Raw genomic sequence first — 26,913 nt, forward strand, 5'->3', positions numbered from 1 at the left:
CCCGGACCCCCCATTGACCCCCCCCGGGACCCCCCATTGACACCCCCAACCCCCGGGACCCCCCATTGACCCCCCCAACCCCATAGGCCCCCCTATTGACTCCCCCAACCCCATGACCCCCCCATTGACCCCCCCAACCCCATGTTCCCCCCCCCCATTGACACCCCCCCAACCCCATGGGCCCCCCTATTGACCCCCCCAACCCCATGACCCCCCCATTGACCCCCCCCATCGCCCCCCCATTGACCCCCCCCACCCCATTACCCCCCCCATTGACTCCCCCCATGGCCCCCCCATTGCCCCCCCCCCCACCCCCGGGACCCCCCATTGACCCCCTCCAACCCCCGGACTCCCCCATGGGCTCCCCCCCCATGGCCCCCCCCCCAGCCCCATTGCCCCCCCCCATTGACCCCCCCCAACCCCATGGCCCCCCCCATCGACCCCCCCCAACCCCCAGGACTCCCCCATGGGCTCCCCCCCCATGCCCCCCCCCCCAGCCCCATTGCCCCCCCCCCATTGCCCCCCCCCAACCCCATGCCCCCCCCCATGGCCCCCCCCCAACCCCATGGCCCCCCCCATGGCCCCCCCCCCACCGAAGGCCTCCACGCAGTCCCGCAGCAGCTCGTCCAGGGTGGGGGCGGGGGCGCTCATGGCCCCTCCTGGGGGGGGGGCAATTGGGCAATTAGGGGGCAACCGGTGGGATGCAATGTGGGGCAATGGGGGCAATAGGGGGGGCCATGGGGGTTGCAACGGGGGCAATTGGGTGGGCAATGGGGTGCAATGGGGATGCAGGGGGGCAGTTGGGGCAATGGGAAGTGGAATGGGGGTGCAATGGGGGCAATTGGGGAGCGCAATGGGGCAATGGGGGGGTGCAATCGGGGGGGGTGCAATGGAGATGCAGTGGGGCAATTGGAGGTGCAATGGGGCAATTGGAGGGGTGCAATGGGGATGCAGTGGTGGCAATTGGAGGGGCAATGGGGCAATTGGGGGGTGTAATGGGGCAATTGGGGGCAGTTGGGGGTGCAAGGGGGATGCGACGGGGGATGCAGTGGGTCAATGGGGATGCAGGGGGGCAATTGGGGGGCAATTGGTGCAATGGGGCAATGGGACGGTGGAATGGGGGTGCAATGGGGCAATTGGGGGGTGCAATGGGGAATTGGAGGTGCAATGGGGGCAATTGGGATTGCAATGAGGGCAATTGGGTGGACAATGGGGTGCAATGGGGACGCAGGGGGCAATTGGGGGGCAGTTGGTGCAGTGGGGCAACGGGAAGGCGGAATGGGGGGGTGCAATGGGGCAATTGGAGGGGTGCAATGGGGATGCAGTGGGGCAATTGGAGGGCAATGGGCAATTGGGGGGGTGCAATGGGGCAATTGGGGGCAGTTGGAGGTGCAAGGAGGATGCGATGGGGGATGCAGTGGGTCAATGGGGATGCAGGGGGGCAATTGGGGGCAATTGGTGCAATGGGAAGGTGCATGGGGGTGCAATGGGGCAATTGGGGAGTGCAATCGGTGGGGTGCAATGGGGGGGGTGCAATGGGGGGCAATAGAGGGTGCGATGGGGGGCAATAGAGGGTGCAACGGGGGGCAAATGGGGGGGCAACCCTGGGGGGGGGGGGCAGTAGTACCGCAGCGTGCACAGACCCCCCCCCCAGCGCCTCCTGCCCTCCTGCCCCCCCCCTCCCCGGACGCCGGGGCCCCTCCTGGGGGGAGGGGGGGGCAATTGGGGCAATTAGGGGGCAACGAGGGCAAATCGATGGGATGCAATGTGGGGCAATGGGGATGCACTGGGGCAATTGGGGGGTGCGATGGGGCAATTGGAGGTGCAATGGGCAATTGGGTGCAATGGGGCAATTGGAGGTGCAATGGGGCAATTGGGGGGTGCGATGGGGCAATTGGGTGCAATGGGGATGCACTGGGGCAATTGGGGGGTGCAACGGGGGCACGGGGTGCAGACCCCCCCCCCCCCCAGCACCCCGTGCCCTCCTGCCCCCCCCCCCCCCGGACGCCGGGGCCCCTCCTTGACACCTGCCCCCCCCCCCAATCCCGGACCCCCCCCCCGGCCCCCCCCGGCCCCCCCCCCGCTCGGACGCCAGGGCCCCCCCCCGCCCCCACCTGCTCCGCTGCTCCCGGAGGCTCCGACGGCTCCGGGGACGGGGGGGGGGGGCCGGGGGGGGAGGGAGGGGCCGGGGGGGCCGGGGGGGGCGGGGGGGGAAGGGCGGGGCGGGGGGGGGGGGGGGAAGTGGTTTGTGGGCAAACGGCACCGGGGGGGGGGGCGGGGGGGGCAGCGGAACCGGGAGCCCGCCCCGGCCACATCCGGGGCCCCTCCCGGGGGGGGGCCCTGCAGGACCGGGGGGGGGCCCGGACGCCGGGGCCCCCCCCGCAAGATTGGGGTGACCCTGGAGGGGGGGGGGGGTCCCGGACCGCCGGGGCCCACGGCGGTGACGTCAGCAACGTCCCCGTGTCCCCCCCCCCCCACTCCGGTGACCTTCCCCGCCGCTCCCCCCCCCCCCGCCCCCCCCGCTCCCAATGGGCCCAGGCGTCCGGGCCCCCCCCCCCGCACCCCCGTCACCCCCCCCCCTCAGTGGGCCCAGGCGTCCCGGGCGGCCGCTCCCCGCCCCCCCCCCCGGGGTATTTTTAGCCCTGGGGACATCGGGACCAACTGTCACCGGGGGGGGGGCGGCGGGGCGGGGGGGGGGGGGGGCGGCCGTCCCCGGTGACATCTGTGACCGGTGGCACCGGAGGAGCCCGCGAAGGTCACGGGGAGCCAGGGAGGGGCCCAGGCGTCCGGGTCCCCCCCCTCCCAAAAAGGGGCCCAGGCGTCCGGGCTCAGCGAGATCAGCCCCCCCCCCCCCCAACCCCCGCAAAGGGGCCCAGGCGTCCGGGTCCCCCCCCCAAAAAGGGCCCAGGCGTCCGGGCCCCCCCCCACCCTCCCCCCAACAGGGACCCAGGCGTCCGGGTCCCCCCCCCCCCAAAAGGGGCCCAGGCGTCCGGGTCCCCCCCCTCCCAACAGGGGCCCAGGCGTCCGGGCGCGGAAGCAGCCGGAGCCCCCGGCAGTTTCTCAGCTTTATTTCCCAGCGACATCTCAGCCCGGGGGGGGGGGGGTCCAATGCCCCCCCCCAATTCACCCAGCCCCCCCTCTTCAGGTGGGGGGGGGGCAGCAGCGTTTCCCCCCCCCCAAAAAAAAATAAATTAAAAAGGACAAAAAGGAGCATTAAAAAAAAAAGAAAAACAGGAAAAGAAAAACAGGATGGGGGGGGCCCCGGTCGGGGCAGGAGCAGCTTCACGCTGGGGTGGGGGGCCCAGGCGTCCGGGCGGGGGGGCCCAGGCGTCTGGGTGGGGAGCACTGGGGGGGCCCAGGCGTCCGGGCTGGGTTGGGGGGCCCAGGCATCCGGGTGGGGAGCACTGGGGGGGCCCAGGCGTCCGGGCTGGGTTGGGGGGCCCAGGCGTCCGGGTGGGGAGCACTGGGGGGGCCCAGGCGTCCGGGTGGGGTTGGAGGGCCCAGGCGTCCGGGCGGGGAGCACTGGGGGGGCCCAGGCGTCCGGGCTGGGTTGGGGGGCCCAGGCGTCCGGGCGGGGAGCACTGGGGGGGCCCAGGCGTCCGGGCAGGGTTGGAGGGCCCAGGCGTCCGGGCGGGGAGCACTGGGGGGGCCCAGGCGTCCGGGCTGGGTTGGGGGGCCCAGGCGTCCGGGCGGGGAGCACTGGGGGGGCCCAGGCGTCCGGGCTGGGTTGGGGGGCCCAGGCGTCCGGGTGGGGAGCACTGGGGGGGCCCAGGCGTCCGGGCTGGGTTGGGGGGCCCAGGCGTCCGGGCCGGGATGGTGCTGGGCTGGGGGCCCCGGTGTCCGGGCTAGTCGCGGGGCTCGTCGGGCGCCGGGATGCGGTGCCGCGTGGGCTCGGCGCCCCAGATCTCCCGCGCGTACTGCGCGATGGTCCGGTCGCTCGAGAACTTCCCCGAGGCCGCGATGTTCCGGATCACCTTCCTGGTCCATTCCCGCGTGTCCTGCGTGGGGACGGGGGGGATGGTCACCGGGGCGGGGGGGGGGGGGGTCGCTCCTTTGCACCGTCCCCCCCACCCAGGTCCCCTCTGCCCCCCGGGACCCACCTTGAAGAGGGCGCTGACCTTCTCCTGGCACTGCACGTAGGCCTCGTAGTCGGCAAAGACCTTAAACCTGGGGGGCGCCAGGGGTCAGGGGGCCCAGGCGTCCGGGCACCAAGACCCCAACACCCAAAGGGGCCCAGGCGTCCGGACACCGAGACGCCAACACCCAAAGGGGCCCAGGCGTCCGAGCACCGAGACTTGGGTACCCAACACCCAAAGGGGCCCAGGCATCCGGGCACCAAGACCCCAATACCCAAAGGGGCCCAGGCGTCCGAGCACCGAGACTTGGGTACCCAACACCCAAAGGGGCCCAGGCGTCCGGGCACCAAGACCCCAATACCCAAAGGGGCCCAGGCGTCCGGGCACCAAGACCCAGACCCCAATACCCAAAGGGGCCCAGGCGTCCGGGTACCAAGACTTGGGTACCCAACACCCAAAGGGGCCCAGGCGTCCGGGTACCAAGACTTGGGCACCCAATACCCAAAGGGGCCCAGGCGTCCGGGTACCAAGACCCCAACACCCAGAGGGGCCCAAGCGTCCGGACCTGTCGTGGTTCATGAGCATGTTGACGATGTCGCGGAACAGGTCGGGCTGGCGGGGGCTGAAGAAGCCGCTGTTGAGCTGGTCGATGACCTGCCGCAGCTCCGGGAGACGCTCGTAGTAGTCGCGGGCGCAGTACCTGGGGACGCGGAGGGCGCGGGGAGGCACCGGGGTCAAACGGAGACCGTGGGGAGGCAACGGGGACCATGGGGAGGCAACGGGGATCATTGGGAGGCAACGGGGATCATGGGGAGTCAATGGGGATCATGGGAAGGCAACGGGGATCATGGGGAGTCAACAGGGACCAATGGGGAGTCAATGGAAGTCAAATGGAGACCATGGGGAGTCAATGGGGATCATGGGATGTCAATGGGGATCATAGGGAGCCAACGGGGATCATGGGGAGTCAACGGGGATCAAATGGAGACCATGGGGAGGCAACGGGGTCAAATGGAGACCATGGGGAGTCAATGGGGATCATGGGATGTCAACGGGGACCATGGAATGTCAATGGGGACTCAACAGGGATCATGGGGAGTCAATGAGGACCAATGGGGACTCAATGGGGATCATGGGGAGTCAATGGAGACTCAATGGGCATCATGGGACATCAATGAGGGCCAATGGGGAGTCAGTGGAGACCAATGGGGAGTCAATGGGGACCAATGGGACACACTGAGGGCCAATGAGACACCAATGGGGAACCAATGAGAACCAATGAAAAGTCAATGGGGATCATGGGATGTCAATGAGGACCAATGGGACATCAATGGAGACCAATGGGAAGTCCATGGGAACCAATGAGGTGTCAATGGAGACCATGGGGAGTCAATAGCAATCATGGGGTGTCAATGGGGACCATGGGAAGTCAATGGGGACCATGGGGCATCAATGGGGACCATGGAGAGTCTATAGGGACCATGGGGAGCAATGAGGAGGCAATGGAGACCATGGGGAGCCAAGGGGGACCATGGGGCATCAATGGGGACTTTGGGACACTAATGGGGACCATGGGACCTCAATGGGGACCATGGGGCATCAATGGGGACCATGGAGAGTCATGGGGAGCAATGGGGAGTCAATGGAGACCATGGGGAGCCAAGAGGGACCATGGGGCATCAATGGGGACTTTGGGACACTAATGGGGACCATGGGCTCTCAATGGGGACCAAGGGACCTCAATGGGGACCAAGAAACCTCAATAGGGACCATCGGAAGTCAATGGGGACCATGGGGCATCAATGGGGACCATGGAGAGTCTATAGGGACCATGGGGAGTCACGGGGACCATGGAGAGTCATGTGGAGCAATGGGGAGTCAATGGAAACCATGGGGAGCCAAGGGGAACCATGGGGCATCAATGGGGACTTTGGGACACTAATGGGGACCACAGGACCTCAACGGGGACCATGGGACCTCAATGAGGACCATGAAACCTCATAGGGACCACGGGACCTCAATGGGGACCATGGGACCTCAATGGGGACCATGAAACCTCAATAGGGACCATGGGAAGTCAATGGGGACCATGGAGAGCCAAGGGGGACCATGGGGCATCAATGGAAACTTTGGGACACTAATGGGGACCATGGGACCTCAATGGGGACCATGGGGCATCAATGGGGACCATGGGACCTCAATCAGGACCACGAAACCTCAATAGGGACCATGGGAAGTCAATGGGGACCATGGGGCATCAATGGGGACCACGAAACCTCAATAGGGACCACGGGACGTCAACGGGGAGCCATGGAGAATTCCTGGGATCCTCGGGGAGCGAAGGAGCCGCGGGGGGATCCCAGGGCACCCAGGGGGACCCCGGGGCACCCACCCCTTGTGGTCGAGCGCCTCGACGTCCTCCACGCGCATCCCGAAGATGAAGAGGTTCTCCTCGCCCGCCTCCTCGGCCATCTCCACGTTGGCGCCGTCCATGGTGCCGATGGTGAGCGCCCCGTTGAGCATGAACTTCATGTTGCCGGTGCCCGACGCCTCGGTGCCCGCCGTGGAGATCTGCTCCGAGAGGTCGGCCGCCGGGATCACTGCGGACAGCGCGGGGACGCCGTGGGGACACCGTGGGGACAGCGCGGGGACAGCGTGGGGACAGCGCGGGGACAGCATGGGGACAACGTGGGGACATGGGGACACCGTGGGGACAGCGTGGGGACAGCGTGAGGACAACGTGGGGACAGCGTGGGGACAGCATGGGGACAGCGTGGGGACACCGTGGGGACAACGTGGGGACAGCGTGGGGACAGCGTGGGGACAGCGTGGGGACATCATGGGGACAGCGTGGGGACAACGTGGGGACAACGTGGGGACAGCATGGAGACAGCATGGGGAAACCATGGGGACACCGTGGGGACGTGGGGACAGCATGGAGACACCGTGGGGACACCGTGGGGACAACGTGGGGACAACGTGGGGACAACGTGGGGACAGCGTGGGGACAGCGCAGGGACACCATGGGAACATGGGGACATAATGGGGATACCATGGAGACACCGTGGGGACACCGTGGGGACACCGTGGGGACAGCGTGGAGACACCATGGGGACAACGTGGGGACAACATGGGAACATGGGGACATAATGGGGACAGCATGGAGACACCGTGGGGACACTGTGGGGACAGCGTGGGGACACCATGGAGACAGCATGGGGACAGTGTGGGGACATGGGGACACCGTGGGGAAACCGTGGAGACAGCATGGGGAGACCGTGGGGACAGCATGGAGACAGCGTGGGGACAGTGTGGGGACATGGGGACATCATGGGGAAACCATGGGGACATCATGGAGACACCATGGGGACAGCATGGGGACACCATGGGGACAACGTGGGGACAGCATGGAGACACCATGGGAACATGGGGACATAATGGGGATACCATGGAGACACCGTGGGGACACTGTGGGGACAGCGTGGGGACATGGGGACATCATGGGGAAACCATGGGGACATCATGGAGACACCATGGGGACAGCATGGGGACAGCATGGGGACAACGTGGGGACAGCATGGAGACACCATGGGAACATGGGGACATAATGGGGATACCATAGAGACACCGTGGGGACACTGTGGGGACAGCGTGGGGACAGCATGGAGACACCGTGGGGACGTGGGGACAGCATGGAGACACTATGGGGACATGGGGACACCATGGGGACATCGTGGGGACACCGTGGGGACAGCATGGAGACATGGGGACATCATGGGGACATGGGGACACCGTGGGGAAACCATGGAGACAGCATGGGGAGACCGTGGGGACAGCATGGAGACAGCGTGGGGACAGTGTGGGGACGTGGGGACATCATGGGGAAACCATGGGGACATCATGGAGACACCATGGGGACAGCATGGGGACACCGTGGGGACAGCGTGGGGACAACGTGGGGACAGCGTGGGGACAGCGCGGGGACACCATGGGAACATGGGGACATAATGGGGATACCATGGAGACACTGTGGGGACAGCATGGGGACAGCATGGAGACAGCATGGGGACACCGTGGGGACAGCATGGAGACACCACGGGAACATGGGGACATCATGGGGACACCATGGAGACACCGTGGGGACACTGTGGGGACAGTGTGGGGACAGCATGGAGACAGCGTGGGGACGTGGGGACATCATGGGGAAACCATGGGGACACCGTGGGGACGTGGGGACAGCATGGAGACACCGTGGGGACACCGTGGGGACAACGTGGGGACAGCATGGGGACAACATGGGGACAGCGTGGGGACATGGGGACATCATGGGGACACCATGGGGACAGCATGGAGACACCGTGGGGACACCGTGGGGACACCATGGGGACAACGTGGGGACAGCGCGGGGACACCGTGGGGACACCGTGGGGACAGCATGGGGACAACATGGGGACAGCGTGGGGACATGGGGACATCATGGGGAAATCATGGGGACATCATGGAGACACCATGGGGACAGCATGGGGACACCGTGGGGACACCGTGGGGACAACGTGGGGACAGCATGGGGACAACATGGGGACAGCGTGGGGACATGGGGACATCATGGAGACACCATGGGGACAGCATGGAGACACCATGGGAACATGGGGACATCATGGGGACACCATGGAGACACCGTGGGGACACTGTGGGGACAGCGTGGGGACAGCATGGAGACAGCGTGGGGATGTGGGGACATCATGGGGAAACCATGGGGACACCGTGGGGACGTGGCGACAGCATGGAGACACTATGGGGACATGGGGACACCATGGGGACATCATGGGGACACCGTGGGGACAGCATGGGGAGACCGTGGGGACAGCATGGAGACAGCGTGAGGACACCATAGGGACACCATGCGGACACTGTGGGGACATGGGGACATCATGGGGACATCATGGAGACACCATGGGGACACAGAGACTCCATGGGGACATCATGGCGACACCGTGGGGACACCATGATATGGGGCAGATTTGAAGAGTTCTGGTTCCTTTTGGGGGTGATTTGGGGCTGATTCTGGTGGTTTTCGGGTGGTTCTGGGGGGTTTTGGAGCTGTTTTGGGTGGTTTTGGGGTGTTTTGGGGTGCTCAGGGTGGTTTTTGGGGTGGTTCTGCCCGTTTTGGGGTCCTACCCTTCTCGGCCAGCGACACGCGGTAGTTCTCCAGGAACAACACCTTGAGGCGGTTCTGGGGGTGTTTTGGGTGGTTCTGGGGGTATTTTGGGTTGTTCTGGGGGTATTTTGGGGTGTTTTGGGGGTGTTTTTGGTCGTTTTGGGTGAATTTTGGGGTGGTTTTGGGGTCCTACCCTTCTCGGCCAGCGACACGCGGTAGTTCTCCAGGAACAACACCTTGAGGCGGTTCTGGGGGTATTTTGGGTGGTTCTGGGTGGTTCTGGGGGTGTTTTGGGTGGTTCTGGGGGTATTTTGGGGTGTTTTGGGTGGTTCTGGGGGGTTTGGGGGGTGTTTTTGGTCGTTTTGGGTGAATTTTGGGGTGGTTTTGGGGTCCTACCCTTCTCGGCCAGCGACACGCGGTAGTTCTCCAGGAACAACACCTTGAGGCGGTTCTGGGGGTGTTTTGGGTTGTTCTGGGGGGTTTTGGGGGTGTTCTGGGTGGTTTTGGGGGTGTTTGGGGTGGTTCTGGGGGTATTTTGGGGTGTTCTGGGTGGTTTTTGGGTGGTTTTTGGGTTGTTTTTGGTGTTTTTTGGGGTGTTTGGGGTGGTTTTGGGCTCCTACCCTTCTCGGCCAGCGACACGCGGTAGTTCTCCAGGAACAACACCTTGAGGCGGTTCTGGGGGTGTTTTGGGTTGTTCTGGGGGTATTTTGGGTTGTTCTGGGGGTATTTTGGGGTGTTTTGGGGGGTTTTGGGGGTGTTTTTGGTCGTTTTGGGTCAATTTTGGGTGGTTTTGGGCTCCTACCCTTCTCGGCCAGCGACACGCGGTAGTTCTCCAGGAACAACACCTTGAGGCGGTCGCCCACCACCGGGTCGTGGTTCACCACGTCCCCGATGGACGTGATCAACTTGATGATCATCTTGGCCATGTGGTACCCGGGGGCCGCCTGGGGACACGGGGGGGTCAGGGGCCACCTGGACCCCCCCCAAGGGGTCCCCAAAGCCCTGGGACCCCCCCCGACCCCCCAGGTCCCCTTGGGGCACCCAATGTCCCCCCAGGAGCTTCCTGTGGCCCTGGGACCCCCCTTGGGACCTGCTGGGACCCCTTGGGACCCCATGACCCCCCCAGTGTCTATAGGGACCCCCCCAAGACCTATAGGGACCCCCATGAGCCCCCCAGTGCCTATAGGGACCCCATGAGGTCCCAGAACCTATAGGGACCTCATGAGCCCCAGAGACCCCCCCAAGACCTATAGGGACCCCATGAGCCACCCAGTGTCTATAGGGACCCCATGAGGTCCCAGAACCTATAGGGACCTCATGAGCCCCCCAAGACCTATAGGGACCCCATGAGTCCCCACTGCCTATAGGGACCCCATGAGTCCCCACTGCCTATAGGGACCCCCATGACCCCCCCAAGACCTATAGGGATCCCATGAGCCCCCCAGTGCCTATAGGGACCCCCATTAGCCCCCAAAGACCTATAGGGACCCCCATGAGTCCCCCAGTGCCTATAGGCACCCCCGTGACCCCCCAAGACCTATAGGGACCCCATGAGCTCCTAGGACCTATCGGGACCCCATGAGCCACCCAGTGTCTATAGGGACCCCCACAACCCCCCCCAAGACCTATAGGGACCCCATGAGCCTCCCAAGACCTATAGGGACCCCCATGAGCCACCCAGTGCCTATAGGGACCCCCACAACCCTCCCCAAGACCTATAGGGACCCCATGAGCCTCCCAGTGTCTATAGGGGTCCCCAAGATCCCTCCAAGACCTATAGGGACCTGATGAGCCCCCCCAGTGCCTATAGGGACCCCCATGAGCCCCCCCAAGACCTATAGGGCTCCCCCCAAGTGCCCCTAGGGCCCCCAACGACTCTCGCAGTCCCCATAGGTGCCCCCCGAGTCCCCTCCTTGCCTCCCATAGGACTCCCCTCCTGCCCCATAGGAACCCCCTGCCCCATAGGACCCCCCCGCCCCATAGGACCCCTCTCCTGCCCCATAGGAACCCCCTGCCCCATAGGACCCCCCCGCCCCATAGGACCCCCCTCCTTGCCCCCCATAGGACCCCCCCGCCCCATAGGACCCCCCCCTGCCCCATAGGACCCCCCCGCCCCATAGGACCCCCCTCCTTGCCCCCCATAGGACCCCCCACGCCGCCCCATAGGACCCCCCCGCCCCATAGGACCCCCCACGCCGCCCCATAGCGCCCCCGGCCCCACCTTGCCCCCGATCATGACGGTTCGGGGCACGAAGGGCTTGTTGGGCTCCTTCTTGATCCCTGGGGGGAGAGGGCGGCTCGGGGGGGGCCCGGACGCCTGGGCCCCCTCTGCACGGGGAGGGGGGGGACACAGCGGCTCCCAATGGGGGCTGGGGACACCCGGGAGCCTGGGGGGGGCGTTGGGGTGTGGGGACCTCCCCCGGACGCCGGGGCCCTCTGGGGACGGGTCGGGTCCCGGACACTGGAGCCCTTTAGGGGCTGGTTGGGGTCCCCCGGACGCCGGGGCCCTTCGCGGGTGGGATAGGGTCAGTCCCGGACGCCAGGGCCCTTCGGGGGCAGTTTGGGGTCAGGTCCCGGATGCCGGGGCCCTTTGGGGACAGGTCGGGGTTGGGGACCCGGACGCCCGGGCCCTATGGGGGCCGGTTGCATCCCTGGACACTGGGGCCCTTTGGGGTGGGTTGGGGACCCGGACGCTGGGGCCCTTTAGGGGCAGGTTGGGTCTCCCGGACCCTTTGGGGCAGGTCAGGACCCGGACGCCGGGGCCCTTTGGGGACAGGTTGGGTCTCCCGGACGCCGGGGCCCTTTGGGGTGGGTTGGGGTCAGTCCTGGACGCTGGGGCCCTTTGGGGACAGGTCGGGTCTCCTGGACCCTTTGGGGATGGGTCAGGACCCGGACGCCGGGGCCCTTTGGGGTGTGTCGGGTCTCCCGGACGCCGGGGCCCTTTGGGGTGGTTTGGGGACCCGGATGCCGGGGCCCTTTGGGGTGGGTTGGGGTCAGTCCCGGATGCCGGGGCCCTTTGGGGACAGGTCGGGCCTCCCGGATGCCGGGGCCCTTTGGGGTGGGTTGAGGTCAGTCCCCGGACGCCGGGGCCCTTTGGGGACAGGTCGGGTCTCCCGGACGCCGGGGCCCTTTGGGGTGGGTTGGGGACCCAGACGCTGGGGCCCTTTAGGGGCGGGTTGGGTCTCCCGGACCCTTTGGGGCAGGTCAGTCCCCGGACGCCGGGGCCCTTTGGGGCGGGTCGGGTCTCCCGGACGCCGGGGCCCTTTGGGGTGGGTTGGGGTCAGTCCCCGGACGCCGGGGCCCTTTGGGGCGGGTTGGGTCTCCCGGACGCCGGGGCCCACGCACGGTTGTAGAGCGTCACCACGTGGAGGCAGTTGAGCAGCTGCCGCTTGTACTCGTGGATCCGCTTGACCTGGACGTCGAACAGCGACGCGGGGTTGACCTTGACCTTGTGCTCCCGCTCCAGCAGCGCCGCCAGCTTCGCCTTGTTCTCCTGGGGGACACGGGGGTCAGGGGGGCGCTGGGGGCGGGAACTGCCCCTTGGAACCTGGAACTGCCCCTTGGAACCCGGAACTGCCCCCCTGGGGACCAAAACTGTCCCCTGGGGACCAAAACTGCACCCTGGGGGCTGGAACTGCCCCCTGGGGACCGAAACTGCCCCCTGGGGGCTGGAACTGCCCCTTGGAACCCGGAACTGCCCCCTGGGGACCCAGAACTGCCCCTTGGAACCCGGAACTGCCCCCTGGGGGCTGGAACTGCCCCTCTGGGACCCGGAACTGCCCCCTGGGGGCTGGAACTGCCCCCTGGATCCAGAACCTGCCCCCTGGGGACCTGGAACTGCCCCCTGGAGCCTGGAACTGCCCCCTGGGGACTGGAACTGCCCCCTTGGAACCCGGAACTGCCCCCTGGGGGCTGGAACTGCCCCCGGATCCCAAAACTGCACCTTGGAACCTGGAACTGCCCCCTGGGGACCGAAACTGCCCCTTGGAACCTGGAACTGCCCCTTGGAACCCGGAACTGCCCCCTGGGGACCCAGAACTGCCCCTTGGAACCCGGAACTGCCCCCCGGGGACCAAAACTGCCCCCTGGGGGCTGGAACTGCCCCCTGGGAACCCGGAACTGCCCCTTGGAACCTGGAACTGCCCCCGGATCCCAAAACTGCCCCCTGGGGACCGAAACTGCCCCCTGGGGACCAAAACTGCCCCCCTGGGGACCTGGAACTGCCCCTTGGAACCTGGAACTGCCCCCTGGGGACCCAGAACTGCCCCCTGGATCCAGAAGCTGCCCCCTAGACCCCGAATCTGCCCCCCGGAGCCTGGAACTGCCTCTCTGGAACCTGGAACTGCCCCCTGGGACCCGGAACTGCCCCTCCGGGACCCCAAAACTGCCCCATGGGACCCGGAACTGCCCCCTGGATCCAGAACTGCCCCCTGGATCCAGAACTGCCCCCTGGAGCCTGGAACTGCCCCTGGGGCCTGGAACTGCCCCCGGGGCTCCAAAACTGCCCCCCCTGGGCCCTGGAACTGCCCCTGGGATCCAGAACCTGCATCTGGGACCCCCATGATCCCCCATGTCCCCCCATCCCCTCTCCCCATTTCCCATGTCCCCCCGTCCCCCCGTCCCTGTTCCTGTCCCTGTCCCCATGTCCCCATGTCCCCACAGTGTCCCCATGTCCCTGTCCCTGTCCCCCTGTCCCCATGTCCCCCCGTCCCTGTCCCTGTCCCCCCGTCCCTGTCCCCGTCCCCGTCCCCGTCCCCTCTGACCTGTTTGACCTTGGCCACGTCCCTGATGAAGCCGTCGTCGTCCACGAGCGTCAGGAGCTGCCGCAGCTGGTCCAGGTCGGCGATGAAATCCTCGCCGATGCGCTGGGGACATGGGGACAATGAGGGGACAATGAGGGGACATGGGGACACGAGGGGACATGGGGACAGCGTGGGGAGCTGCCGCAGCTGGTCCAGGTCGGCGATGAAATCCTCCCCGATGCGCTGGGGACACGGGGACAGCATGGGGACAATGTGGGGACAATGTGGGGACATGGGGACAGCGTGGGGACATGGGGACATGGGGGGACACGGGGGGACATGGGGACACCGTGGGGAGCTGCCGCAGCTGGTCCAGGTCGGCGATGAAATCCTCGCCGATGCGCTGGGGACATGGGGACAATGTGGGGACAATGTGGGGACAATGTGGGGACATGGGGGGACATGGGGGGACATGGGGACACCATGGGGACATGGGGACATGGGGACACCATGGGGAGCTGCCGCAGCTGGTCCAGGTCGGCGATGAAATCCTCGCCGATGCGCTGGGGACATGGGGACAATGTGGGGACATGGGGACAGCGTGGGGACAGTGTGGGGACATGGGGACACCACAGGACAAGGGGGCAGTGTGGGGACAGCGTGAGGACACGGGGACAGTGTGGGGACATGGGGACAGCGTGGGGACACGGGGGGACAGCGTGGGGACAGCGTGGGGACACGGGGGGACATGGGGGGACAGTGTGGGGACAATGTGGGGACATGGGGATAGCGTGGGGACATGGGGGGACATGGGGGGACATGGGGACAGCGTGGGGACAGTGTGGGGACACGCAGGGCACAGGGACACCACGGGGACACCAAGGAGACATGAGGGGCAGAGTGGGGACATGGGGACAGCATGGGGGACATGGGGACAACATGGGGACACGGGGGGACATGGGGGGACATGGGGACACGGGGACAGGGGGACACCATGGGGACATGAGGACACCATCAGACATGGGGACACCGTGGGGACATCATGGGGACATGGGGACACCACGGGACACAGAGGGGACCCCCCGGGATATGGGGACATGGAGCCACTGTGGGGGCACCATTGCACTGCATGGCACCTGATAGCACCCTATAGCACCCATTGGACCCTATAGCACCCATTGAACCCTATAGCACCCTATAGCACCCATTGAACCCTAGAGCACCCATTGGACCCTATAGCACCCATTGAACCCTATAGCACCCTATAGCACCCATTGAACCCTAGAGCACCCATTGAACCCTAGAGCACCCATTGAACCCTATAGCACCCATTGGACCCTATAGCACCCATTGAAACCTATAGCACCCTATAGCACCCATTGAACCCTATAGCACCCATTGGACCCCATAGCACCCATTGGACCCTATAGCACCCATTGAAACCTATAGCACCCATTGGACCCTATAGCACCCATTGAACCCTATAGCACCCTAGAGCACCCATTGAACCCTATAGCACCCATTGGACCCTATAGCACCCATTGAAACCTATAGCACCCATTGAACCCTATAGCACCCATTGGACCCTATAACACCCATTGGACCCTATAGCACCCATTGCACCCTATAGCACCCATTGCACCCCATAGCACCTGAGAGTGTCCTAGAGCACCCTGTGGCATCCCATAGCACTGTATAACAGCTGACAGCACCCAATGGCACCCATTGCACCCCATAGTGCCCCATAGCCCCATAGTGCCCCATACCCCCCATAGCCCCATAGCCCCCATAGCCCCCATATCCCCATAGCTCCCCATAGCCCCCATAGCCCCCATAGCCCCCCATAGCCCCATAGTGCCCCATAGCCCCATAGCCCCCATTGCCCCATAGATCCCCATAGCCCCCATAGCTCCCCATAGCCCCCCATAGCTCCCCATATCCCCATAGCCCCATAGCCCCATAGTGCCCCATTGCCCCATAGATCCCCATAGCCCCCATAGCTCCCCATAGCCCCCCATAGCTCCCCATATCCCCATAGCCCCATAGCCCCATAGTGCCCCATAGCCCCATAGCTCCCCATAGCCCCATAGCTCCCCATAGCCCCATAGATCCCCATAGCTCCCCATATCCCCATAGCCCCATAGATCCCCATAGCCCCATTCCTCCCCATAGCCCCATAGCCCCCATAGATCCCCATAGATCCCCATAGATCCCCATAGCACCCCCCGCGGTACCTCGGCGATGACCTCGGCCAGCCCCGGGTTGCAGAGCACCAGCCATAGCCCCATAGCCCCATAGATCCCCATAGATCCCCGTAGCCCCATATCCCCATACCCCCCATATCCCCATAGCTCCCCATAGCCCCATCGCCCCATAGCTCCCCATAGCCCCATTCCTCCCCATAGCCCCATCCGCGGTACCTCGGCGATGACCTCGGCCAGCCCCGGGTTGCAGAGCACCAGCCATAGCCCCATAGCATCCAATGGCACCCCATAGCCCCCCATAGATCCCCATAGCCCCCATAGTGCCCCATAGTGCCCCATAGCCCCATAGTGCCCCATATCCCCCATAGCTCCCCATTCCTCCCCATAGCCCCCCGCGGTACCTCGGCGATGACCTCGGCCAGCCCCGGGTTGCAGAGCACCAGCCAGCGCCGCGGGGTGATCCCGTTCGTCTTGTTCTGGAACTTCTGCGGCTCCAGCTCGTAGAAATCCTTGAAGCTGCCGGGGACAGGGACAGGGACATCAATGGGGACGGGGACAGGGACGGGGACAGGGACGGGGACAGGGACGGGGACAGTGGTGGGGACGGGGACAGGGATGGGGACAGGATGGGGACAGGGACGGGAACAGCGGTGGGGACGGGGACATTGACAGGGATGGGGACAGGGACAGGACAGCAATGGGGACAGGGACAGGATGGGGACGGGATGGGGACAGGACAGCAATGGGGATGGGATGTGGACATCAATGGGGACAGGGATGGGGATGGGGACAGGATGGGATGGGGACAGGGACATCAACAGGGACGGGGACGGACAGTGGTGGGGACGGGGACAGGGACGGGGATGGGGACGGGATGGGATGGGGACACCAATGGGGATGGGGACATCAACAGGGACGGGGACGGGATGGGATGGGGACATCAACGGGATGGGGACAGCAATGGGGACGGGGACAGCAATGGGATGGGGACAGAGACAGTAATGGAGATGGGGACATCATCAGGATGGGGACAGCAATGGGGACGGGGACAGCAATGGGATGGGGACATCAATGAGGATGGGAACAGCTATGGGATGGGGACAGAGACAGTAATGGGGATGGGGACATCATCAGGAATGGGGACAACAACTAGAGTGGGGACTGAGAGGGATGGATGGGGGGACCAAGGAGGGATGGAGGGACCAAGGGGGACGGATGGGGGACCAAGGGGGACGGAGGGTCCCAAGGGCCCCGCGGTGGCCCCGGCGGTGGCGGTGGCACCTACACCGTCTTCTTGAGGATTTCGGAGTGGATGCGGGCGACGCCGTTGACGGCGTGCGAGCCCACGATGCACAGATGGGCCATGTTGATGCGCTTCACGCTGCCCTCCTCCACCAGCGACATCCGCCGCAGCCGGTCGTGGTCCCCGGGGAACGTGGCGTAGACGCGCTGGGGGCCCAGGCGTCCGGGTGAGCGCCCTGCCCCACGGCGCCCACAACCACCGAGGGGCCCAGGCGTCCGGGTGAGCGCCCTGCCCCACAGCTCCCCACACTCACCCCGCTCTGCCCCACGGCACCCAGAGCCACCGAGGGGCCCAGGCGTCCGGGTGAGCACTCTGCCCCATGGCTCCCCACAACTACCCGGGGGGTCCTGGCATCTGGGCCCCCCTCTGCCCTCTCCTCATGGGGGCCCCGGTGTCCGGCCCCATCCCCATCCCCACGGGGCCCCGGTGTCCGGCCCCATCTCCAGCTCCACCCCATGGGGGCCCCGGTGTCCGGCCCCATCTCCAGCTCCACCCCATGGGGGCCCCGGCGTCCGGCCCCGTCCCCATGGGGGCCCAGGCGTCCGGCCCCATCCCCATCCCCATCCCCACGGGGCCCAGGCGTCCGGCCCCATCCCCATCCCCATCCCCATGGGGGCCCAGGCGTCCGGCCCCATCCCCACGGGGACCCCGGCGTCCGGCCCCATCTCCATCCCCATCCCCACGGGGCCCAGGCGTCCGGCCCCATCCCCATCCCCACGGGCCCCGTCCCCGGCGGGACCCACGTCCAGGAAGCGCTGGTTGATCTCGTAGATGATCTCCAGGTGTCGGGGCAGCAGCGTCTCCAGCAGGTGGACGGGCCAGCGCTCCAGGGCCTCGGGCAGCACCGTGTGGTTGGTGTAGGCGCAGGTGCGGACGGTCAGCTCCCAGGCCTGGGGACAGTGTCACCGTGTCACCACGTCACCCGCAGCCATGGGGAGACCCGGCCGGGGGGAGCTCCATCCCCACAATGTCCCTTCCTTGGGGACCTCCATCCTTGGGGACCCCCATCCCTGGGGACCTCCATCCTTGGAGACCTGCAGCCCCACAATGTCCCATCCTTGGGGACTTCCATCCCTGGGGAGCCCCATCCTTGGGGACCTCCATCCCAACAATGTCCCTTCCTTGGGGATCTCCATCCTTGGAGACCTCCATCCTTGGGGACCTCCATCCTTGGAGACCTCCATCCTTGGGGATCTCCATCCTCGGGGACCTCCATCCCAACAATGTCCCTTCCTTGGGGACCTCCATCCTTGGGGACCTCCATCCTTGGAGACCTCCATCCTTGGGGACCTCCATCCCCACAATGTCCCATCCTTGGGGACTTCCATCCCTGGGGAGCCCCAGCCATGGGGAGCCCCAGCCTCGGGGACCTGCGGCCCCACAATGTCCCTTCCTTGGGGACCTGTGTCCTTGGGGACCTCCATCCTCGGGGACCTCCATCCTCGGGGACCTCCATCCCAACAATGTCCCTTCCTTGGGGATCTCCATCCTTGGGGACCTCCATCCTTGGGGACCTCCATTCCCACAATGTCCCATCCTTGGGTACCTGCATCCTTGGGGACCTCCATTGTTGGGGACATTCATTGTTGGGGATCCCATCCCCACCCCGTCCCTTCCTTGGGGACCTCCATCCCCACAATGTCCCATCCTTGGGGATCTCCATCCTTGGGGACCTCCGTCCCCACAATGTCCCATCCTTGGGGACCTCCATCCTGTGGCCCCTCCCCCCACAGTGCCCCCTCTCAGGGCCCCCCCCACCCCGGTGTCCCCAGGGTCCCAGTGTCCCCAGGGTCCCAGTGTCCCCAGGGTCCCGGTGTCCCCCCGGTCCCGGTGTCCCCCGGTCCCGGTGTCACCTTCTCCCAGGGCAGTCTCTCCTCGTCCACCAGGATCCGCATGAGCTCAGGGATGGCCAGGGACGGGTGGGTGTCATTGAGCTGGATGGCGACCTGGGGGACAGGGACGGCGTGAGGACGGGGACGGCGTGGGGACAGGGACAGTGTGGGGACATGGAGCACATGGGGACAGGGACCGCGGGGGACAGGGACAGGGACAGCGTGAGGACGGGGACAGCGTGGGGACAGGGACAGTGTGGGGACATGGAGCACATGGGGACAGGGACCGCGTGGGGACAGGGACGGCGTGAGGACGGGGACGGCGTGGGGACAGGGACAGTGTGGGGACATGGAGCACATGGGGATACGTCCTGGCACGGGGACATGGCATGAAGATGCAGCAAGGGGACAGGGCAGGGGGACGTGATGCAGGGAGAGGATGCAGGGACATGAGGACACGGGGACATGGGGACACAGGGACACAAGGACACAGGGACATGGGGACACAGGGATATGGGAATGTGGTGACAGGAGGACATGGTGGCAGGGACACAGTGATGTGGTGATGGAGGGACAGGGGGACGCAGTGACAGGGGGATGCGGGGACACGGTGACAGGGGGACACGGGGATGCGGTGACGGTGACAGGCGGTATCTTGTCCGGGAAGGCGTCGAAGTGGGTCCGCACGGGGTCACAGTGACAAGGGGACGCGGTGACGGGGGGGGCACAGGGACGCAGTGACAGGGGACATGGGGACATGGTGACAGGGTGACATGGCGGTACCTTGTCGGGGAAGGCGTCGAAGTGGGTGCGCACGGGGTCGCGGTGACAAGGGGATACAGTGATGGGGTGACAGGGGGACGTGGTGACGGGGTGACAGGGGACACGGGGACGTGGTGACAAGGGGACATGGTGACAAGGGGACATGGTGACACAGTGACAGGGCGGTACCTTGTCGGGGAAGGCGTCGAAGTGGGTCCGCACGGGGTCATGGTGACAAGGGGATACAGTGATGGGGTGACAGGGGGTCACGGGGACGCGGTGACAAGGGGACATGGTGACAACGGGACATGGTGACAAGGGGACATGGTGACAGGGGGTCACGGGGACGCGGTGACAAGGGGACACGGTGACACGGCGGTACCTTGTCGGGGAAGGCGTCGAAGTGGGTCCGCACGGGGTCATGGTGACAAGGGGATACAGTGATGGGGTGACAGGGGGACGTGGTGACGGGGTGACAGGGGACATGGGGACGCAGTGACAAGGGGACATGGTGACAAGGGGACATGGTGACACGGTGACATGGGGACAGGGGAACACGGTGGTACCTTGTCGGGGAAGGCGTCGAAGTGGGTCCGCACGGGGTCGCGGCTGCCGAACTTGGACGCCTTGAAGCGGCGGATGATGTCGTGGAGGGTGGCGGCCACCACGAAGTACTCCTGCTTGAGCCGCAGCTCCTTCCCCTCGAAGAACTGCGCGGGACGGGGCGGGAGGGGGGTCACGAGGGGCCCCGGCGTCCGGGGGGGGTGTCAGGAGGGGCCCCGGCGTCCGGGAGGGGTGTCAGGAGGGGCCCCGGCGTCCGGGCACCCCATGCACCCCCCACCCCTCTCCCAGCCACATGGGACCCCGGCGTCCGGGGGCGGGTCAAGAGGGGCCCCGGCGTCCGGGAGTCCCTGGGTCCCACCCCACGCACAGCCCCGGGCCCCGGCGTCCGGGAGCCTCTGCATCGCCCCCATGCACCGCCCGGGGCCCCGGCGTCCGGGAGGGGTGTCAGGAGGGGCCCCGGCGTCCGGGAGCCCCATGCACCCCCCCCCTCCCATCCAGAGGGGCCCCGGCGTCCGGGAGCCCTCGCGTCCCCTCCCCATGCACTGCCCCGGGCCCCGGCGTCCGGGAGCCTCTGCATCGCCCCCATGCACCGCCCCGGCGTCTGGAGGGGCCCCGGCGTCCGGGAGCGCCACCACGAGGGCCCCGGCGTCCGGGCGCCCCATGCGCCCCCCTCCCATCCCGAGGGGCCCCGGCGTCCGGGCGCCCGCGCGTCCCCGCGTCCCCGCTCACGTTGTCGTTGGGGTACAGGACCCGCGAGATGTTCTCCGCCAGGTTCCGGTCCAGCACGGCCTGGATGTAGCCACCCACGTTAACTGGGGGCAGAGCGGGGGGTCAGGGGCTCCAAGATGCGTTTTGGGGTGAAAAAGGGGGTTTTGGGGTGCAAGGGAGGGTCCTAAGGGGCACCCATGGGTGCACGAGGGGGGCTGAGGGCGCAGGAAGGGCCCTGAGGGGCATTTCTGGGTGCAAATGGGGGGGGCTCCTAAAGGGCGTTTGCGGGAGTATTGGGGCATTTCTGGGGGGTTTGAAGCTTTGGGGGCATTTTGGGGTGCCTAGGGGGTATTTGGGTTGTTTGGGAGTATTTTGGGGTCCTTAAGGGGTATTTCAGGGTATTTGGGGGTATTTTGGGGTGTTTACAGGTTATTTGGGGGTATTTTGGAGTGCTTGGGGGTATTTCAGGGTGTTTGGGGGAACATTTTGGGGTGGTTAGGGTGTATTTCGGGGTATTTGGGGGTTATTTTGGGGTGCCTAGGGGCTATTTCAGGGTACCTAGGGCATATTTGGGTTGTTTGGGGGGTATTTTGGAGTGCCTGGGGTGTATCTCAGGGCATTTGGGGGTGCTTAGGGGGTGTTTTGGGGTACCTTGGGTGTGTTTGGGGTGTTTGGGGGGTATTTTGCGATGCCTCGGGGCTATTTTGGGGTGTATCTTGGGGTGTTTGGGGGTATTTTGGGGTGCCTGGGGTGTATCTCTGGGTGTTTGGGGGTGTCTAAAGGGTGTTCGGGGCTGTTTTGGGGTGTATCTTGGGGTGTTTGGGGGTATTTTGGGGTGTATCTCGGGGTGTTTGGGGGTATTTTGGGGCACCTGGGGTGTATCTCAGGGTGTCTGGGGGTGCCTAGGGGGTGTTTGGGGCTGTTTGGGGCGGTTTTGGGGTGTATCTCGGGGTATTTTGGGGTGTATCTCGGGGTGTTTGGGGCGGTTTTGGGGTGTTGGGGGCACTCACAGTCCTTGAGGTTGAAGTCGTTGGGCGCCCGCGCCGACCACAGCCGCATGGTGTTCACGGTGTTGTTGCGGTACCCGGGCACGGGGGTGTCGTAGGGCAGCGCCAGCACCACCTGGGGGCAGCGGGGCCGTGCACGCGCGTGTGCAACACCAGCAACGCACACTCAGTGCCCTCCTTGCACACTCACCCGTTCCTTGCACACCCTCCTCGTGCAGCGTGCAAGCACACAAGGATTGCACCGCATTGCACACACAGTGCCCTCCTTGCACACTCATTCCTTGCACACTCCCTCCCTCCTTGCACACTCACTCATTCCTTGCACACTCCCTCCTTGCACAGCATGCAAGTGCACAAGGATTACACCGCATTGCACACTCAGTGCCCTCCTTGCACACTCATTTTTCTCCTTGCACACTCATTCCTTGCACAGCGTGCAAGCACACAAGGCTTGCACCGCATTGCACACTCCCTCCTTGCACAGCGTGCAAGCACACAAGGATTGCACTGCATTGCACACTCAATTCCCTTGCACACTCATTTTCTCCTTGCACAATGTGCAAGCACACAAGGCTTACACCGCATTGCACACTCAATTCCCTTGCACACTCACTGTCTCCTCGCACAGCGAGCAAGCACACAAGGCCTGCACCGCATTGCACACTCACTCCCTCCTTGCACACTCCCTCCTTGCACAGCATGCAAGTGCACAAGGATTACACCGCATTGCACACTCAGTGCCCTCCTTGCACACTCATTTTTCTCCTTGCACACTCATTCCTTGCACAGCGTGCAAGCACACAAGGCTTGCACCGCATTGCACACTCCCTCCTTGCACAGCATGCAAGTGCACAAGGATTACACCGCATTGCACACTCACTCCCTCCTTGCACACTCATTTTTCTCCTTGCACATTCCCTCCTTGCACAGTGTGCAAGCACACAAGGCTTGCACAGCATTGCACACTCAATTCCCTTGCACACTCATTTTCTCCTTGCACAATGTGCAAGCACACAAGGCTTGCACCGCATTGCACACTCACTCACTCCTTGCACACTCCCTCCTTGCACAGCATGCAAGTGCACAAGGATTACACCGCATTGCACACTCACTCCCTCCTTGCACACTCATTTTTCTCCTTGCACACTCATTCCTCGCACAGCGTGCAAGCACACAAGGCTTGCACCGCATTGCACACTCCCTCCTTGCACAGCGTGCAAGCACACAAGGATTGCACTGCATTGCACACTCAATTCCCTTGCACACTCATTTTCTCCTTGCACAATGTGCAAGCACACAAGGCTTGCACCGCATTGCACACTCAATTCCCTTGCACACTCACTCATTCCTTGCACAGCGTGCAAGCACACAAGGCTTGCACCGCATTGCACACTCAATTCCCTCGCACACTCATTTTCTCCTTGCACAATGTGCAAGCACACAAGGCTTGCACCACATTGCACACACAGTCCCCTCCTTGCACACTCATTCCTCGCACAGCGAGCAAGCACACAAGGCTTGCACCGCATTGCACACACACTCCCTCCTTGCACACTCCCTCCTTGCACAGCATGCAAGTGCACAAGGATTATACCACATTGCACACTCCCTCCCTCCTTGCACACTCATTTTTCTCCTTGCACACTCATTCCTTGCACAGCGTGCAAGCACACAAGGCTTGCACCGCATTGCACACTCAGTGCCCTCCTTGCACACTCATTCCTCGCACAGCGTGCAATCACACAAGGCTTGCACCGCATTGCACACACAGTTCCCTCCTTGCACACTCATTCCTTGCACAGTGTGCAAGCACACAAGGCTTGCACCGCATTGCACACACAATTCCCTTGCACACTCATTTTCTCCTTGCACAGCGTGCAAGCACACAAGGCTTGCACCGCATTGCACACACAGTTCCCTCCTTGCACACTCCCTCCTTGCACAGCGTGCAAGCACACAAGGCTTGCACCGCATTGCACACACAATTCCCTTGCACACTCCCTCCTTGCACAGCGTGCAAGCACACAAGGCTTGCACCGCATTGCACACTCAATTCCCTCCTTACACACTCACTTTCTCCTTGCACAGCGTGCAAGCACACAAGGCTTGCACCGCATTGCACACTCAATTCCCTCCTTACACACTCACTTTCTCCTTGCACAGCGAGCAAGCACACAAGGCTTGCACCGCATTGCACACTCAATTCCCTTGCACACTCATTTCCTCCTTGCACAATGTGCAAGCACACAAGGCTTGCACCGCATTGCACACTCAATTCCCTTGCACACTCACTCCCTCCTTGCACAGCGTGCAAGCACACAAGGCTTGCACCGCATTGCACACTCCCTCCTCGCACACTCGTCCCCCCTTGCGCCGTGTCCCCGTCCCGCGTCCCCGTCCCCCCGTCCCCCCGTGTCCCCGTGTCCCACCTGCGCGTCCACCCACTTGGCGCCGCCGGGGCCGTGCTCCACGCGCCCGTAGAACTGCACCGGGATCATGTACTCGGGCCGGGCCTTTTCCCAGGGGTTCCCGTAGCGGAGCCAGTCGTCGGCCTCCTCCACCTGGGGGTGCCGGGGTGGGAATGGAGCCCCCGGGACCCCCGAATGTCCCTGGAACCTCCGTGGAGCCTCCGGGACCCCCGGGACCCCCCTGGACCCCCTAAATGTCCCTGGAACCTCCATGGAGCCCCCGGAATCCCCGGGACCCCCCTGGACCCCCTAAATGTCCCTGGAACCTCCATGGAGCCCCCGGGATCCCTGGAACCCCCAGGGACCCCCTGAATGTCCCTGGAACCTCCATGGAGACCCCGGGATCCCCGGGACCCCCAGGGACCCCCCAAATGTCCCTGGAACCTCCATGGAGCCTCTGGGGACCCCCCGGGACCCCCAGGGACCCCCCTAAATGTCCCTGGAACCTCCATGGAGCCCCCGGGACCCCCCGGGACCCCCTAAATGTCCCTGGAACCTCCATGGAGCCTCCAGGGACCCCCAGGAGCACATGGAAGCCTCTGGGACCGCTATGGACCCTATAGACACCCTATAGACCCCTAGGAACCTCTGACACCCACAGGACCCTCATAGACACCCCTGGGATCCCCAGGGACCCCCAGAAACCCCTGGATGTCCCTGGAACCTCCATGGAGCCTCCGGGGACCCCCGGGACCTTCCAGGACCCCAGAGGGACCCTCGGGACCCCCCAACCTGTCAGGACCCCCCCAACCCCCCCGGCCCCCCCGCACCTGCCACCCCCCCGCGATCTTCTGGTTGAAGATGCCGAACTCGTAGCGGATCCCGTAGCCGTAGGCGGCCAGGCCCAGCGTGGCCATGGAGTCCAGGAAGCAGGCTGGGATTGGGGGGGCTGTGAGCGCCGGGGGACCCCCGAGACCCCCCGAGACCCCCCGAGACCCCCCGGGACCCCCAGGAACCCCCCGAGACCCCCCGAGACCCCCCAGATCCGCCGGGGGACCCCCGAGACCCCCCGAGACCCCCCGGGACCCCCAGGAACTCCCCAGATCCGCCGGGACCCCCAGGATCCCCCCGGGACCCCCGGGAACCCCCCGAGACCCCCCGAGACCCCCCGGGACCCCCAGGAACCCCCCGAGACCCCCAGGATCCCCCCGGATCCTCCCGGGACCCCCCGAGACCCCCGGGAAACCCCCAGATCCTCCGGGACCCCCAGATTCCCCTGGGACCCCCGGGAACCCCCCGAGACCCCCAGGAACCCCCCAGATCCGCCGGGACCCCCCAGATTCCCCTGGGACCCCCGGGAACCCCCCGAGAGCCCCGGGATCCCCCCAGATCCTCCCGGGACCCCCCCAGATCCTCCCAGGACCCCCCGAGACCCCCGGGAACCCCCCAGATCCTCCGGAACCCCCAGGATCCCCCCGGGACCCCCGGGATCCTCCCGGGACCCCCCAGATTCCCCTGAGACCCCCGGGACCCCCAGGATCCTCCTGGGATCCCCGAGACCTCTGGGATCCCCCAGGACCTCCCGAGATCCCCTCAGGAACCCCGGGACCCCCAAGATCCCCCCTGAATCCCCCTGGGACCCCCAGGACCCCCAAGATCCCCCCGGGACCCCCAGGATCCTGCCGGGACCCCCCAGGACCCCCAAGATCCCCCCGGGACCCCCAGGATCCTCCCGGGACCCCCCAGGACCCCCGAGACCCCCAGGTTCCCCCCGGGCCCCCCCCCAGCACCCCCCCCCTTCCCCCCCCCGGTGCCCCGGGGCCCCCCCCACCTGCGAGGCGCCCCAGCCCCCCGTTCCCCAGCCCGGCGTCTTCCTCGATCTCCTGCAGCTCCTCCATGTCCAGGCCCAGCTGGGGGGAGAGCCGCGGGTCACCCCCGGTGTCCCCCAATGTCCCCCGGTGTCCCCCAATGTCCCCCCGGTGTCCCCCTGGTGTCATCCCCCCCGTGTCACCCCCCCCGTGTCACCCCCCCGGTGCCCCCCAATGTCCCCCGGTGTCACCCCCATGTCCCCCCGGTGTCACCCTGGTGTCATCCCCCCACCGTGTCACCCCCCGGTGTCCCCCAATGTCCCCCCGGTGTCCCCCAATGT

General features: G+C 65.4%; 1 protein-coding gene across 1 annotated transcript; it reads right to left on the bottom strand.

Moving 5' to 3' along the window:
* Window positions 1-3,845: 3,845 nt before the first annotated feature.
* On the bottom strand, window positions 3,846-26,674 carry LOC148590111 (glycogen phosphorylase, muscle form-like; the record flags this gene model as incomplete). The annotated part of the gene is made up of 18 exons (XM_088539467.1): window positions 3,846-3,998; window positions 4,101-4,167; window positions 4,642-4,776; window positions 6,469-6,676; window positions 10,037-10,178; window positions 11,456-11,514; window positions 12,580-12,727; window positions 13,998-14,099; window positions 16,582-16,696; window positions 17,466-17,629; window positions 18,227-18,373; window positions 19,337-19,429; window positions 20,644-20,787; window positions 21,371-21,453; window positions 22,360-22,471; window positions 24,786-24,917; window positions 25,595-25,698; window positions 26,596-26,674. Coding segments are annotated over 18 exons (2,187 nt in total), but the record flags the coding sequence as incomplete, so codon positions are not given.
* Window positions 26,675-26,913: the final 239 nt, after the last annotated feature.

The sequence above is a fragment of the Tinamus guttatus genome, unplaced genomic scaffold (assembly GCF_059628265.1).
Source record: "Tinamus guttatus ecotype Peru unplaced genomic scaffold, ASM5962826v1 Tinamus_guttatus_pri_ptg001724l, whole genome shotgun sequence".
Classification (NCBI taxonomy): domain Eukaryota; kingdom Metazoa; phylum Chordata; class Aves; order Tinamiformes; family Tinamidae; genus Tinamus; species Tinamus guttatus.